The sequence below is a fragment of the Pangasianodon hypophthalmus genome, chromosome 20 (genome assembly GCF_027358585.1).
Source record: "Pangasianodon hypophthalmus isolate fPanHyp1 chromosome 20, fPanHyp1.pri, whole genome shotgun sequence".
Classification (NCBI taxonomy): Eukaryota; Metazoa; Chordata; class Actinopteri; order Siluriformes; family Pangasiidae; genus Pangasianodon; species Pangasianodon hypophthalmus.
In genome coordinates this window covers 11,327,696-11,342,345 of record NC_069729.1, presented here as the reverse complement: position 1 = coordinate 11,342,345, position 14,650 = coordinate 11,327,696, and the positions used below count along the sequence as shown (strand labels likewise).

The 14,650-nt window shown below is 39.0% G+C and overlaps 1 protein-coding gene across 9 annotated transcripts in view; it reads left to right on the top strand.

Annotated features, from left to right (window-relative positions):
- Positions 1 to 14,650, top strand: part of iqsec1b (IQ motif and Sec7 domain ArfGEF 1b) — a 182,991-nt gene that overhangs the window by 119,986 nt on the left and 48,355 nt on the right. The window contains exon 1 of one of the 9 annotated variants that reach the window (XM_026932605.3): positions 1,058 to 3,093. The exons of the other annotated variants lie outside the window; for them this stretch is intronic. Within the exon in view, the coding sequence (XP_026788406.3) occupies positions 3,047 to 3,093 (47 nt within the window). The 5' untranslated portion in view covers positions 1,058 to 3,046. Of the gene's footprint in view, positions 1 to 1,057; positions 3,094 to 14,650 lie in introns of those variants that run through there. 9 annotated transcript variants of the gene reach the window in all.

The following is a 14,650-nucleotide window of genomic DNA, read 5'->3' as shown; positions in this document are numbered from 1 at the left end:
TCACTGTTTCACTGTTAAGGGTATGAATGTATACCAGTAAAGTTATATAGCATGTAGATCAAGAAATCTGAAACGATGATCTACTGTAACTTTAATCTATGCATACTGATGTTGATGTCACAAAAATGTTATTTCTCTGTGTGCATGTCCTGTGAAATATAATACAAGATCTTTCTTTGTGGAGCCGTGAAGAGAGCATGTAGAGAAACTGTGGCATTCACTCTCCATTGATCGTGAGTCAAGTTTAGTACAATAAAAGTACTGTGACCTAAAGAAAAAAAGTCACTTGTAATCTTTATTTTTTAAGTATTATGTTTAAATAAAAGGTAGAACAAGTTCAATACAAAATGCATGTTTATACACAAAAAAGTCATGGACTTCACCCCTATTGAAGCAACAATAATCACATAGGCTGTGGCAATCGAGCAATGCTCAATTGGTATTAAGGGGCCCAATGCGTGCCAAGAAAATTACACCACTGTTGACACAAGGCAGGGTGGGTCCATGGATTCAAGCTGTTGATACAAAATTCTGATCTTACCATATGCATATAGCAGCAGACCAGGCTACATTTTTCCAATCTTCAACTGTCCAGAGTAGAACCTAATGTGGTCTTCTGCTGTTGTAGTCCATCTGCCTCAATGGTTGACATGTTGTGCATTTTGAGATGCTTTGGACTGAAGCTCTTGACCTGTATCTGCTTTTATTCGTTGTTCTACTGGCACACCATTGGAGCAGGTGTAGGGGTGTTCCTAATAAATTGGCCAATGAGTGTATGTATGATTTTTCTCATACCCAAAACACTTGTGAGGCTTTTCTTCTCATCTGTACTTCCATACACAGTGAACCATTCATCGCCATCTATAATAACTGCTTCATCCTGGTCAGGTTCGCAGTGGTTCAGGAATAAATCCCAGGAGCATGGAGCGTTAGATAGGAATACACTCTGGATGGGATACCTGTCCATTGCAGAACACCATGCACACATACATTTACTCACACATTCACACCTTGGGGCAATTTAGTGTAGTCAGTCCACCTACTGGCATGTTTTGGGACAGTGGTAGGAAACCGGAGAATCCAGAGTAACACTCCAAGCAACCCAGGTCTCAGCTGTAATGAATTTCATGTCCAGTATTTTTGCAGAGATTATTAATCATTATTAGGACTGTATTCATAACAGAAATGGTGCAGTCCTATAGTTTGCAAAAATGTTGTGTGCGAGTGTGTGTGAGACATCAGGGGAAAGTATGTTGGCAGGGTCTTTGTGGTCATGAGCAATTTTTTTTCCCCAAACTGTCTACAGCTGCCAAAAATTTTGAAGGTTTATGAAACAGGAAAGCTGGACTGCGCGCGCGTGTGTGTGTGTGTGTGCGTGCGTGTGTGTGTGTGGTGTGCGTGCGTGCACGCATGGGAGGACGTGGTGGAGGGTGTTACAGTGTCAGACTCACTCAGATGGAGGAGGTTCTGCACACTTTAGCAGTTTGTCTCAGCACACTGCATGTCACTGAAAAAGCTGTCAAACATGTCAAATGATAATGAGAGTGTTAGATTTGGTGTATATTTTACAGTATCTTCACAGCCTAAATGTTTTGTCAGATAGTGTGTGTGTGTGTGTGTGTGTGTGTGAAAGAGAGCATTTTATCTTCAATTCTGGGTGTATAGTATAAAGTCAGTCAGACTCAGATCTACACAGAGACATACAGTTCTAGGGTGGACTTTGGGGAACAGTTTCTTCACTGAAATGTGTATGTCTCATGAAACACACCCCTGTGCTCTTCCTGTTTCTTTGGGGTGAACAGTTTCAGAATTTAGCCTCAAGGTACCTATTCTTCTACACAAGTAACACGATGAATCAAATAAAGGCATCACAGGGGGTGGGGAGCTGGTGGTAACATGGTTCCAATAGCAAAAAAAAACAATAGCGAAAAAACATTCACCCTAAAGCAGCGTCTGATATTGCTTTCCCTTGGTCACATATCCTCTCTAATATTACTCTCCTCCTCATACACTTGCCTTATTTCTTTTAGGCATTCCTGTGCTTTAATTTTCTTCGCAGTGCTTTTTTCTTATTGTTTTTTTCTTCTGAGCTCGGAGTCTGCGTTTTGCTTTCCCTCTGCTCCATTGCTTTCGTTTCATGATCTCTTCAAGGTTCCTGGACTATGCCTGTGTGGCTTTAATTTACAGTTCAAGAATAACCCATTTCCAGCTGTGGATATTTTTGCCAAGTTTTATTGACTCACAGCCCTGAATGATGACCTCATGCTCTCCTTAACAGGACTGGTCTTTAAAGGCATTTTTCAGAGTGTCTCCTGACCACAAATCACACACAGCTCTATTCCATTACGACACAGTTTACTTTATTTAAACTGATTACATTAAGCAATGTGTCATCTCAGAGCTTGAACACTGGTCAGAACAGGATTGGCCTGATCTTCCTCAAGAAGATCTGTCACATGTGGCTTCAGTCTTTGTCACATAAATCAAACACAAAAAAGGAGCAAAGTTTCTCCCAACAGATGAGAGAAGCTGTACTGTAAAGCTGGAAAAAGTAATGACTGTTCAGAGGAAAGGCTTTAAATTAGAAGTTTACAACATTCCATATCATATATCTGACTTCAGAGAAGTAAGGCATGGCATGTCTGAGTTGTGCTTAGCTGCTAGCCTTACTTGGTAATCTTAAAGCCCTGCCTAGCAACCTCCCAGAAGGGAACAGTTTGGTTTGGCTACAAAATGAAAGTGAATTGAACACACCAGTAACAACAGCAGTAACTGGAACTGGTTTGAGTTCATCATTTCTCTCTCTCTCTCTCTCCTTGAGACTTCTCAAGCATCAAACACTGTTTGTGGCCAAGTGAAGGAAGACGTGGAAGGAAGGGATTTTCCCAATGCCAGAGGTGTTGATGACTAGCTACACAATGCAAGTTAGGTGCCTCATACAGTAGCCTAGCTTTCATGTTCTTGCTTTGCCTTTGGATTAAAGGAATCAAAGGAAACATTTTCTTTGGAGCATATTTGTAGCAACCGGGTGAATGATGACCTGGCCATGTTGAATCTGATGTGGAAGTACTGCCTTTCTGTTCGAACAATAAGGTAAGAGACTGTATCATCAGACTGAGGGGGGACCTCTCAATGACATGCTCAGTGACACCTGTTCTCTCAGTTGAACCTAATAGAATGTTCTGTTTCAGAGTACATTCTTCAAGTTAAGGCGGGGTAAATGTTAAACTTTAGCTAAATTGTAAGGTTTGGTTCTTTAGCATTGGTTCTGTCTTGGTGGCGTGGGGGGTAATTTGCTATTGCTATTGCAATTTAAGACATCTGAAATTTTATTGCATGATGCTATTTTTGTCACCTTGTCTGGGTGCTGTTGGTTTGTAGGGGTTTATGTTATGGAGGAATAGAAACTTAGGTTTTAAAGGTCTTTTAAGGGTTTTAAGGGTCAGCATGAAATTGTGTTTGTGATGTTGGGGGTATTTCTGAATGTTTACACACCCAACATTTCCTTCTAAAGTGTTACTAAGTACAAAGAGCTACACAATTTGTGTATGAAGAAACACATTAATTCAGTCATTCTGATAAACAAAGTGTGTTGTGACTGCTTAGTTAGTAATAAAACTGTTTTTGATTAATAGACTCAAGAACCTGAACACAATTCCGCATGTTTGAGTAAGAGTGGAGTCATGACATCAATAGTAGAGTTCTTCTGGCCACTTCCAGTAGACAAGGCTAAAATTAGTGGCAAGGGGCTTTGAGTCAAGCCACTAGACTCAGCAAAGCAGTCAGTCACCATGCACAAATTCTAAGCTGTATAATTTTCTGCCTAGTATTTGAGCAACCACAGCCTTAGCTCTGTTTTTCAGCTTCAGCTCTTCTTTCTATTCGTTCTATACTAATTACATTGCATCGGCATCTGGCATATGTATGTTTTTGTATAACTGATCTCTTTGGGAGAATTTCCATCCCAATTCCATCCCCAGACACCCAGCCTCCTTATGCTATTTTTCCTCTCATCTTAAATTTGGAGTTCCTCATTTTCCTTTAAGAGCATCTAATGGAAAGACAGTCTCAGAAGAACTGCAAAGACAGTTCTTGAAATGGTGGTCAAAATTTACAAGTCCAAATTCTTTCACACTTTCAGTGCTACACTCTGGCTGAAGCAAATAGCCTGCGGTTTAGTACATGGACAAGGATGTGGTTGTGAAATCCACAGTTATGGCCTAGCAAATGTTTATCTGAACCGGCTGATGGTATTAGAAAGCTCCACACTCTCAGCAGTATGCCACATGAAGTCCGCACCTCAGGCATTTCTAGTGGCTTGAGTCATTCCTGATGGCTGTTCTGTGGCTTTATTCTCACATCTCGATATAGCTCAGTTTCTTCCTGTATCAGCTCAATGCATTTTTGCCATTGACTTTTGTGAGAGTTTACACTCTTTCTTACTTCATGGGAACCAAAAGCTTCTTTTGATCCTCAGGGTTTAAAACCAGGCTAACTGCTGCAAATACCATTCTTGCTTCACTGGAAGTATTTGTATTAAACGTATGCCTTTAAAAGGCTGCTGTCTTTTGGCATGAGGCAGTCATTGACAATTGTTAAAGGAAATGGGTTTTCAGAAGCTTTGGCCTCTGAATACTCTAAATTCTTGAAAAAAAAAAACAGCCATGTAAGAGTAGAGGCCAGGCAACCTGATCCAGCCACTGAAAGGAGCAGGCTGTTTGAGTGCACGGTATGATTAATTTACTGCATGTAGGCTTCACTTCAGCCTGGACGTACCCTGTCTGTCCTGGTTCAGCTTGCCTCTTTCTTTCTTTCCCACCCATTGGACAGAGAGCTGCCTTTTTATTGGGGCACTTCACAAATCTTCCAGATATGCTGAGTACCAGCTGTCTATCTGGCACCATTCATGAACCTCCTGTGGACTTCTAGGAGTGTTCTAGGGGTGTATTGGAACCTGTATAATAAAGGAAAGTCACGTTCATTGAAGTAGTAGCTAGGAGACTACACTTGGAGACTACACTTGGAGAACAGGTTGGTTATCTTGAGCTGTACATCAGCCTTGTTTGCAGGCAGGACTCTGCTGTGCTTAGATTTAAGGACTAAAGATATTCTGCTCACTTCAACTACACATTTAAACACTGTTCTGAGAAGAAACTGGAATTTCTGGCAGACCTGGCTGATTACATGGAAATGTGCATGTGTGGAGTAGAGGAATGATCCAGATGAACAAGTGATTCCATGGATGGTGAGTAACTCATTCAGGCCAATTCACTGTCTCTAGGGGAGAGACATAGGGGAGCCACTATGTCATTTTGGGAGAGGTTACACAGAGGAGGATTTTTAGAAAGATTATGTCATTTGCATCCAATTATATGAACATTTATTTCCCATAGTCTGTGGAAAGATTTACCTACTTTCTTACTTCTGGCTGTTCTTTAGGGATGAGACCTATTTAAGCTCTTACTCCCAGCTTTTATTTTGAATGATAATGTCCATTTTTGTCCCATCAAGTTTGTTGTTTTTCCTAACACTGGTTATTTTCTATGTATATGCCTTTTCCTTGTAAGGAGAATAACATGTTTCATATGTCCAGTTCCTTGTTAGTTTCTTTGCCCCAGTGCCAGTATTGTAATTAGCCACTATTAATATTTCAGAGCAGAGTCTCCATTTACAAAGTATAGCTGGATCTTATTTCGTTGTATTTTCCATTGTGTGGTGGTATGTTGCATTAACAAGGATATAAGGTAAATGCTACAGTTGTGTTTCTGGTAATGAATAGTTTTGCATTTTCTGTTTTTTTTTCTAATTTCCAAGTTAGAATATGAAAAACACATTTATCTGTTGTGTAAACTGATGAAATGTTTTATGATGGAATTAATGGCCATTGCTGTTTTTCCAGTAATATGATCTGTTCCAGGGTTCTTACTAAACTGAAGTCAGTTCTAACTAAAATGTACTGCCAGTGCTTTCATAAGCATTTCATCACCATGCATCTTTTCCAAGTTTACGATGTTTCAGACCTATTTAAGCTCTGTCTTGTCTCAGAACACAGCATATTATTGTTGGTGCATTTCATTAAACTGGGTTGTAAATTGATGATACAATATAATAAAATGAATTTGTCATCATTAGGATTTTCTGTAATGTCGGAATGGACAGCTTTATTGCCATATAGTTAAAGTACAGTGTTCAATGTATAGTTCCTCAGCATGGCTTCAGAGCATTCTACCAGTCTCGTTCCTGAGTGTACAGGCTTCAGTTCAAAGCTAGGTTCACCTGAACAGTATGAACTCCTCTATCTGAGTCTCCATGTTTTATTAATTTTTCCCTTCACTGGTCAGTACTCATCTAATATTGATGACATAGTGTTGGCTCATCCAGGAGGAGTGGCATGAGACCAGTAGTCCTTTGTTGTGTCCTTGTAGGCTATATTGAAAAGAAACATATTTGTACCATATTTGTCAGTTCTTGTTATGGAAAACAAGTTCATGGCTTAGTGCAAAAGATTAGTCTCACAAACCTTTTGTCATGCCAGTGTGATATCTGATTGACTCTTTCTGATACACAGAGGAAAGAGAGAAGGGCATGAGTGTGTCTGTCTGTTGTCTGTCTGATGATGATAATGCTAGCAAACTGATAGCTGGCAAACTTCATCATACACTGAACCTACCTATGTTAACTCATGTGTTAATGCATATGTTAATTCATCTCTACATGAAAGTTGCATCCTCATCACTGGCCACAGAACAGTAGTGTTTTGGCATGGTGACTTCAGTTGTACTGTACTAGCTAAGTCGCTTACTTTGGAAATGCAAAAGAAATTATATTTGGTCACTGGTATAATCACAAAAAAAATATTATGGAGACACAAAAACACCATCTGGTGAGAATCATCTGCATGTGATTTTAAATGAAGTGTTTGTCAGACATATAAATTCTCTTTTTGTGATTTACCTATTATTTTGTGTGTGTGTGTGTGTAAAAACATTTAGAAAATCTAAATTTTTCTTGTCTTGATGTATCCAGCAATGACAGCAGAAGATGAAATACATTGTAAGTCAAAGTTTGACTGGTTAATTGTTAGATGCAGATGTGTCTATACTGTACGAGGATATTTAAAAATCTATTATTGAATGTGGTTAAGAACTAAGTGATTAAATGACCAACCACATGGACATTTAATTTACTTGGAACTAAATGCTTCAAAGACATGATGCTGTTTTTTTGAAGTTTAATTTCTCCCCAGAAATCACTGTATAGAGGTATACACGTATACAAAGTGAAAAATAGTCAATAACACACTATACATTTTACCTGCAAACCTTTCAAAATAATTTAAGGTACATAATTGGACCTTAAGGAGGACTACATAAACGCAAATTAAACATACTACACATGGACATTCTTAGGTAAAAGATGCATATCAAATGTTAAAAAAATGTCCCCTTGATGGTACCACCCCAGAAAAGAATAGTATGGTACCTTTTCTTCCAAGAATGAATTGGAGCCTGCAATATTCTGAAGCTTGAGGCCAGCTAAGTGTATCAGACTGTCCCTGGGCTACTGGAGGTGCGTCTGAGGCAGAGGCTACACCCTCTTACAAAGAAACTATTAAAAAATATTGGTTTTGAATCAATATTGAAGGTATCAGTATACCTAACAGTAAGTACCTAGGAATTTGAATGATACTCATCTTGTGATCTTGGATTAGATTTAAAAAAGATGAACGTAAACTCTTTGGATTGAGGTCAGTATCCAGCAGCAGGCTTTAGCGACCCTGCCTCAGTCTAAGTAATAATGTAGCACTAAAAGATGGCTTTCTGCAAGTCTTTTTTTTCCCCATTTCCTGCTCTAGCTGTTTTTTTCTTTCTCTGTGTGGCTTGCATGAGTCATATTATTTACCATTTACCACATTTTTTCCAAGGATCACTAACTGCACGCCATCTTATTACAAAGTATATTATTTTCTCCACAGGAACCTCCCAGTGATTCTTATACAGTCATTCAGCTTAATGGCAGCATCATCTGGGGTACAATTCTGAAACAAATGCTGGTGTAGTAGACAGGAGCAGGCCTAGCAGTAAATAATAAAAAGTGAATATTTTTTGAGTGTAATATTTTGTATTTGATTTAGACTATCTATTTACCATGGCTTATTTTGTACTAAAGGATTTATACAGTGAGAGAATTGCTTTGAAACAGCACCATGAACATCAATTGCCCATCAAAAACACTACCTCTATAAGCAGGAAATTTAACATTTGGAAAAGCCAAAGGTCCATTTCACCATACAACAGAATGGCCCTGAATTTCCCATGATGTTCTTTTTTTTTCAATAAATACATCACTTACCTATTTACTTCAGACTAGAAGGAGTCCACTTTGTGCAGATCTCTGATGTGTACGTGTATAGCTGCCTCTCTTCATGAGGAAGATATCCATAGGGATGCTTATTTTAACAAGGTTTGTTTTCACTGATTTTGGCACACGAGTAATCGCCTCCCTCTGTGGATGGGCTCATTAAAGTTGCAGGGTTCTGCATATCTGTATCGAAATGGCAAAGCTGTGTGTTTTTGATTCTGATTCTAAAAACAAGAGAGGAATTTGAACACTCCCAGAAAGAAGAACGCAGAGTTTGATATCTGTAGCCTTTTCACCTTGTGTTATTCAAACTCCGTTAGATTAGAACAGCATGTCCCTGTGAGATATATTCACGAGACCTCAGCAATTTCTTTCAAATCACAGAGCGAGCTTTCATTGTTCAGATTTCTTCTGTATACTGAAGCTGTGGTATTTTCATAGCTACACCTTCTTGCCACACCTCAAAGAACGGTAATGAAATGCCTTTGCCTGCATTTTAAAGCAGAGAACGTGTAATTCAGTCGTCTGTGAGAAGTACGGCATACTAAAATTCAGCTTGCCAACACCGAACTCTTTCTTCCTCAAACACAAACCCCATTCTTCCTCTGGCACTCTTTCACTATATCCTCTTGACTTTAGTGAAGGCTTTTAAATTGGGCTTATTATTGTGCGGCCCTAAGCCTGACAGATTTAGGATGCAGAGAGCAGAGTGTGGTCATGAGCGGATCTCTAGGAACAGTGCTGGTTTTAAGATGAGACAACTGAAAGGCTTTAGAGACTTTTTTTATTTTGCCTCTACTTCACAGAAACATATGTGCAGTCAGAAACATTTATACCTAATCAACCAGATGCTGCTGTCAAATCTTTTTGGATGTGTGTTTAAACAGTATGCAGACATGTCAGGTTGCAATATGCTTTTTTTCATTATTCTTTGTAAACAGTACTAATTGATATTTGACATTCTTCCCTAGATAGAATGCTTTTTATTCGAATCACTCCCTTCTCCCACTGTCTTTATTATCTGCCCAGCTCTCATCTTCCTATTATTTTTTTAATATCATGTTAGGCACAAGGGGCCGCGGGAATAACACAAGTGCCAGAGATCAATTACTCTGTGCACTGGCCCAATCAATCTTCCCTAATTTGCAATTCCTTCCTTTTTTAAAAAAAGGCCTGTCTTTAAGAGGGGCAGGCATAATTATGCAGGAAAATGAGGGAAAAAAAATGTATATTCAGGACTTGAGAATGTGTAAGATTCCTTCAGCAGGAAAGACTGAAATAGCACTACATTCCAGGTTCTTGCATCCTTTCTGGCCTGTTTGGCAGTGAAGTGAATGTTAGGGACAAAGATAAAGAATTCCACCTGTATCTACATGCCTCATGTTAGCCTTTCCACCCAACACATGCTTAAATGTGGGAGAAGCTGTACTGCAGCTGTAAGTGTTCAGGGGTCAAGATCCCTACGACACTGACAGAACACGCTGTGCTGTATTCCTCGAATTCTTCACTATTCTTTGTGTACCAAACCCAGAGATGCTTTATTTGCATAATGAAGACTGTCTGGATTTGCTTGCAAGAACAGAAGCAAGTACGACAGTCAAAGTCTTCAGGAGAACTGTCTCAGATTCTCCAAGATGACCAACCAATATAAACTGTGTGAAGTGTACCTGAGACTACTCGTTTTTAAAAAAGCAAAATATTAGTTTATTACTGTTTACTGCTCGTTATAGTTTTTTTTAATGTCGAAGCTTTTAATTTCATTCATTTTTGTCATTTTGGTTGTTTTGGCATATAACATGAGGCTTTCAGAAAATTCCCAAAGAGCATTCAGAACAGGTAAATACACATTTGACAAAGACATGAGATATAATTACCATAATCCGAACATGACGTGAATGCACTATAATTATCTGTTCAAATATATGGTGTTCTATTAGGCATGTTAGTGCTGTGCGTACATGCTAGAACTCAATTATGTGAATAGGTAAATAGTGAATAGGACGGCAAAAAAAATTCTGCATTAAGAGTTACAGGTGGATTTTAAGTAGATCGCATGTAGCATATAAAACGTAAATTCTACATATCATTGACTTGAAAACATTACTGTGGGTAAATAACCTAATCTCCTAAAAATCTGATGCATTACAGCTAATGATTAAATTATTATAATGCCTTCACATGATGAAAGCGACAGTATTCATCTTCCATTGTTCATGTGATACAAATGAGTGTAGTGCTACTGAAAATTTTTGCTTTGTCTGTTGCTGTTTAAAATAAAGTCATATTTAAAAGTATTTGAATACGTATTCCTTTAAGTAATTGCAATTCACTGAATTGTTTTAAAGGACACAAGCTACATTTTCTGCTAATGCAGTCTATTCAGTCATTATGCCAGTCCTCCTGCTCCCCAGTAATCAGTTCTGAAGTGTTCGTTAAAGAAGCCTGGGTGAGGCAGGTAGTGAATGTGAATACATGATGAGGCTCTGGAGGCAGGGCCTCTGTAGGGTGTATGTATCTGAATGGGGGCAGGTGGTGGTGGTGGTCCTCCTCCTCTCCTTTGCTGATTTATCTAGTGAAATGACAGCTTGACTACCATTCGCAGTGGTCCCCAAACACCAATCTGCCTCCCTCTGGCACTGATGAAAAGTAGCTCCTGATCAGCTTTTAAGGACTTAAAGGTGACAAGGAAGGGCACATGTCCTGTGTGGATACATTTCAATGTAATTGTGTATTGTTCACATCCATACCAGAACACCTAGTTACCACCCAAATCCTGCTTCTGTGCAGAGGGTGAATGATGAATCACATTATGCCATCTGACACATTCAGGCCATTAGACATTCATGGCAGTTTACTCATTTGATGTTTGGCAATAATGTCAGGATGATAATGAACAAAACAGACAGGAAGTGTTAGTAGGTATAACGTCTAATTTATTTTTTTAAGTGAACAGTTGCTCTCATGAAAGCCATCAGTCAGTTCATAGTATCATCTGTTGAACTAAATCTTTCAGGAACTAGTGCATAAAAGAGAGGAAAATAACCTTTAATGTCAACCTGTGGTGTTCAGATGAAAAAGATTTTTCTCACTTTTTCTGTGTTACTTTTTTCCCCTCAAGTGACAAGTGTTCAAATAGCATTTATTCCATACCCCTTAAAGGGGTGCATGAAAAATGAAAGTAAATACTGTATGTGACAGGTTTCTCTTTGAAATTGCAGCTCTTCAGTTTGTCATTGAAAGCAAAATTGAAAACAAGGGAGTCTGGAAAGCTTTGATATGCTGCAGAGTGTCACAGAGTTAAAAGAGGCCTTGAAATACATCATGTCAAATAGCTAGCTGGCAGCCCCGGATAGCACCTGATAAACTGCTTTATCACTGCTGACTGTGCAAGTCTCCATCTTGGAATGTTTTGCTCATCACAATTCAAATGGAAGTCATTTTCTAAGGGTTGACATTTCGGCAGTCGTGCTGTCCCAGTGACTGCCTTTTGCTTACTAGATAAAATATGGACAAAAACCTTTTTGTTATTGAAAGTTACAGACACAGACAGCCCTCACACTTTGGGCCCATATCATTAAGTCTGCCTAAGGCCGACTGATTTTCCTAGCGGAGGAACCCCCACTCCTAAACCCCCAACCCACATTAGCGATCTCATGAACACTTGAGGAAGTAGCAGGCAGTGCTTTGACAGCTGTGTGTGGAACATGGATCACTGCAGCTCGTAAACAGTCATTAAATCCTGCCTGCGCTGCGTGGCACACACTAAACAGGCTCACATGCAGCCTTAGTATGATGGAGACTGATGGAGCTCAGCCAGACCTTTGTATTTAGAGCACTAATTGTTTTTTTTATCATATATTTGCTATCTTTTCCCTTGGAAGTGTAGATTTTTAAAAATGATCATTTCAGCCTCTTTAACAGGACTTTGGCCATCTCATTTGTATAAGGAAGAGTTTCAGGATTGCAGAATGATGCCTGCCTTCTATAGTGTGTCATCTAAATGTACTTCTAATCTCATGACTCTTATGACTTTTTTATTATTACTGTCTTTTTGCAGCATTTCTGCTTCAGGTCGAACCGGAATATTGAATGTGGACCTGCATATTGCCACAATGTAAGCATGGGATTAAACCTGCATCAGAAATTGTGCAAACTCACTGTAATGAGTTCCCCTGAGTTTCCACTCTGCATTAAATTGTTGGAGATGCGAAGTGGCCTTTGCAGCTACAACACCAGCATACATTAAGTATGATTATATAAGCAGAAGCTTATGTAATCCAGATATGAGTTTACACCTACAGTAAGAAATAAATAGTTATCAGTAATCATTGATAGTTCTTTGTAGAGAGGCCTGGCTCAAGCAATAGCAATGTTTCACTTCATTCTACATTCTCTCTTTCCTTGTTGTGTTGGTTGTGTAGTGAGGCCCCCTACTGGCTGAATGCTACACATTACATCCCAGCTCACTACAGCATAAAGAGATGAAAATGATCCATCATTTTCTGTGATTTTGTGGAATGTATTGTTGTGAGTTTTCAGCTGCTCACATAGCTGATGACAGAAAGATAACAATGCATTGCTCTTTCTCACTTTGCCACATGCATCAGAACCGCTAATGGGATAAAACACCTTGGGTAAGATTGAGATTAATGTTTTCTTGACTAAACCAGCATTTCATTTTTCCAGGTAAGTGCATCATAAAAGAGACAGTGAAATAGCACAATATCACACGGTGGAGGATCACTGAGGACTGATGTATAAAGAAGAGCGTGAAATTAGGCCACATTGTGTGATCACTGGAAAATGCATCATGACAGAATCTCACAGCACTGGTAATTGCTTTGTAGTGGTTTATCGGTTTGACAGCCATGGCCAAGAGCCTTTCCCTATGAATCTTAGATCCATCTTCCTGCATGCATGTGTATTCATATGTGAAGTGCGTGTGAGTGTGACTGTGTAGAGACAGTCATTTTTATCCAAGGTGCCCAAGAGGGTCTCAGGCACTTCACACAGCTCAGCCAGTCACTCAGAGGAGAAGAGATAGCACTATTTGCAAGTGAGATTGAATTTTGTGTTGGCCTGGAAGAGCAACTCCTCAGAGAGCCAAGTCCTCTCTTTCATTGTAAACATGACAAGGAAGAGAGAGTGCAGGCTTCCCAAGGGCCACACTTTGAAGGATAATACTTATTCTTGGGCTAAAACATCTGCAGATTATGTTGGGAAACAGTTGCTCTTTTGTGACTTCTTCAGCTGAAGTACAAATAGTGATGCATGTTGTTTCACATTTAAATGATAGGTGAACATATACATGTATAGCACTTTTAACAGTTGACATTGTCACAAAGCAGCTTTACAGAAATCCGGAAGTAGATTTAGATCTGTACTGAGATGCGACAGTGGTGCTGAAAAACTCCATGAGATGAGGAAGAAACCTTGAGAGGAACCTGACTCAAAAGGGAAGCCATCCTCTTCTGAGTAACACTGGACAGTGAGATTATAAATAAGTACAGTATACAGATGTAGAAGAGTAAAGACAAACATTATTAAATATGTTGTGGATGTTCGGTATGAGTACTGTCTATCAGCACAGCACAGTCTGTACGATTACATCAGCAGTTCTTAGGGACACCTCAGTATCCAGGTGAGATTATCCACTGAAGAAAGAGTGAGTCTTGGGCAGGAACTGTTGTAACTAATGTGATTTGCCTTCTTAGGAAACAGGGAAGGAAAAAATGCATTGCTTACCAAAGTTTCTAGATAACCAGTGCCTAAACACACATTTCTACACACTCTTTTGCTGGTGCTCCTTCACTTTCAACCACACATTGGCTGTACACTAACCATATGCATCACTGTGCAATGACAGATCATAAAGATATATTCTTCACAGACATTTTTTTGTTTGTTTTTTAAATAATGGTATCTGTTTTTCATTCAGGGATAAATTTACATATTTACAATATATTTTTTGTGAATCCATTTATTTCTGTAAAGCTGCTTTGTGACAATGTCCCTTGTTAAAAGCACTATACAAATAAAATTGAATTGAATTAAACTTTTGTGAGAACCAGAAATACACAATGTATCTGTAAGAATATTATCATCAGATAGATTACAAATCTATGTTTTAATACATTATAAAACATTAAGGTTTCTGGCACCATGTTGTTAATGTGTTAGTCCTGGAGTTAATCCTGGAGTTAGTAATGTGCACTCCAGGATCGAAGCACATTGAATAGAAAGCTCAGAGTGGCATGTGCAGTTATAGGCAAAGCCTCAGAGACAAGCT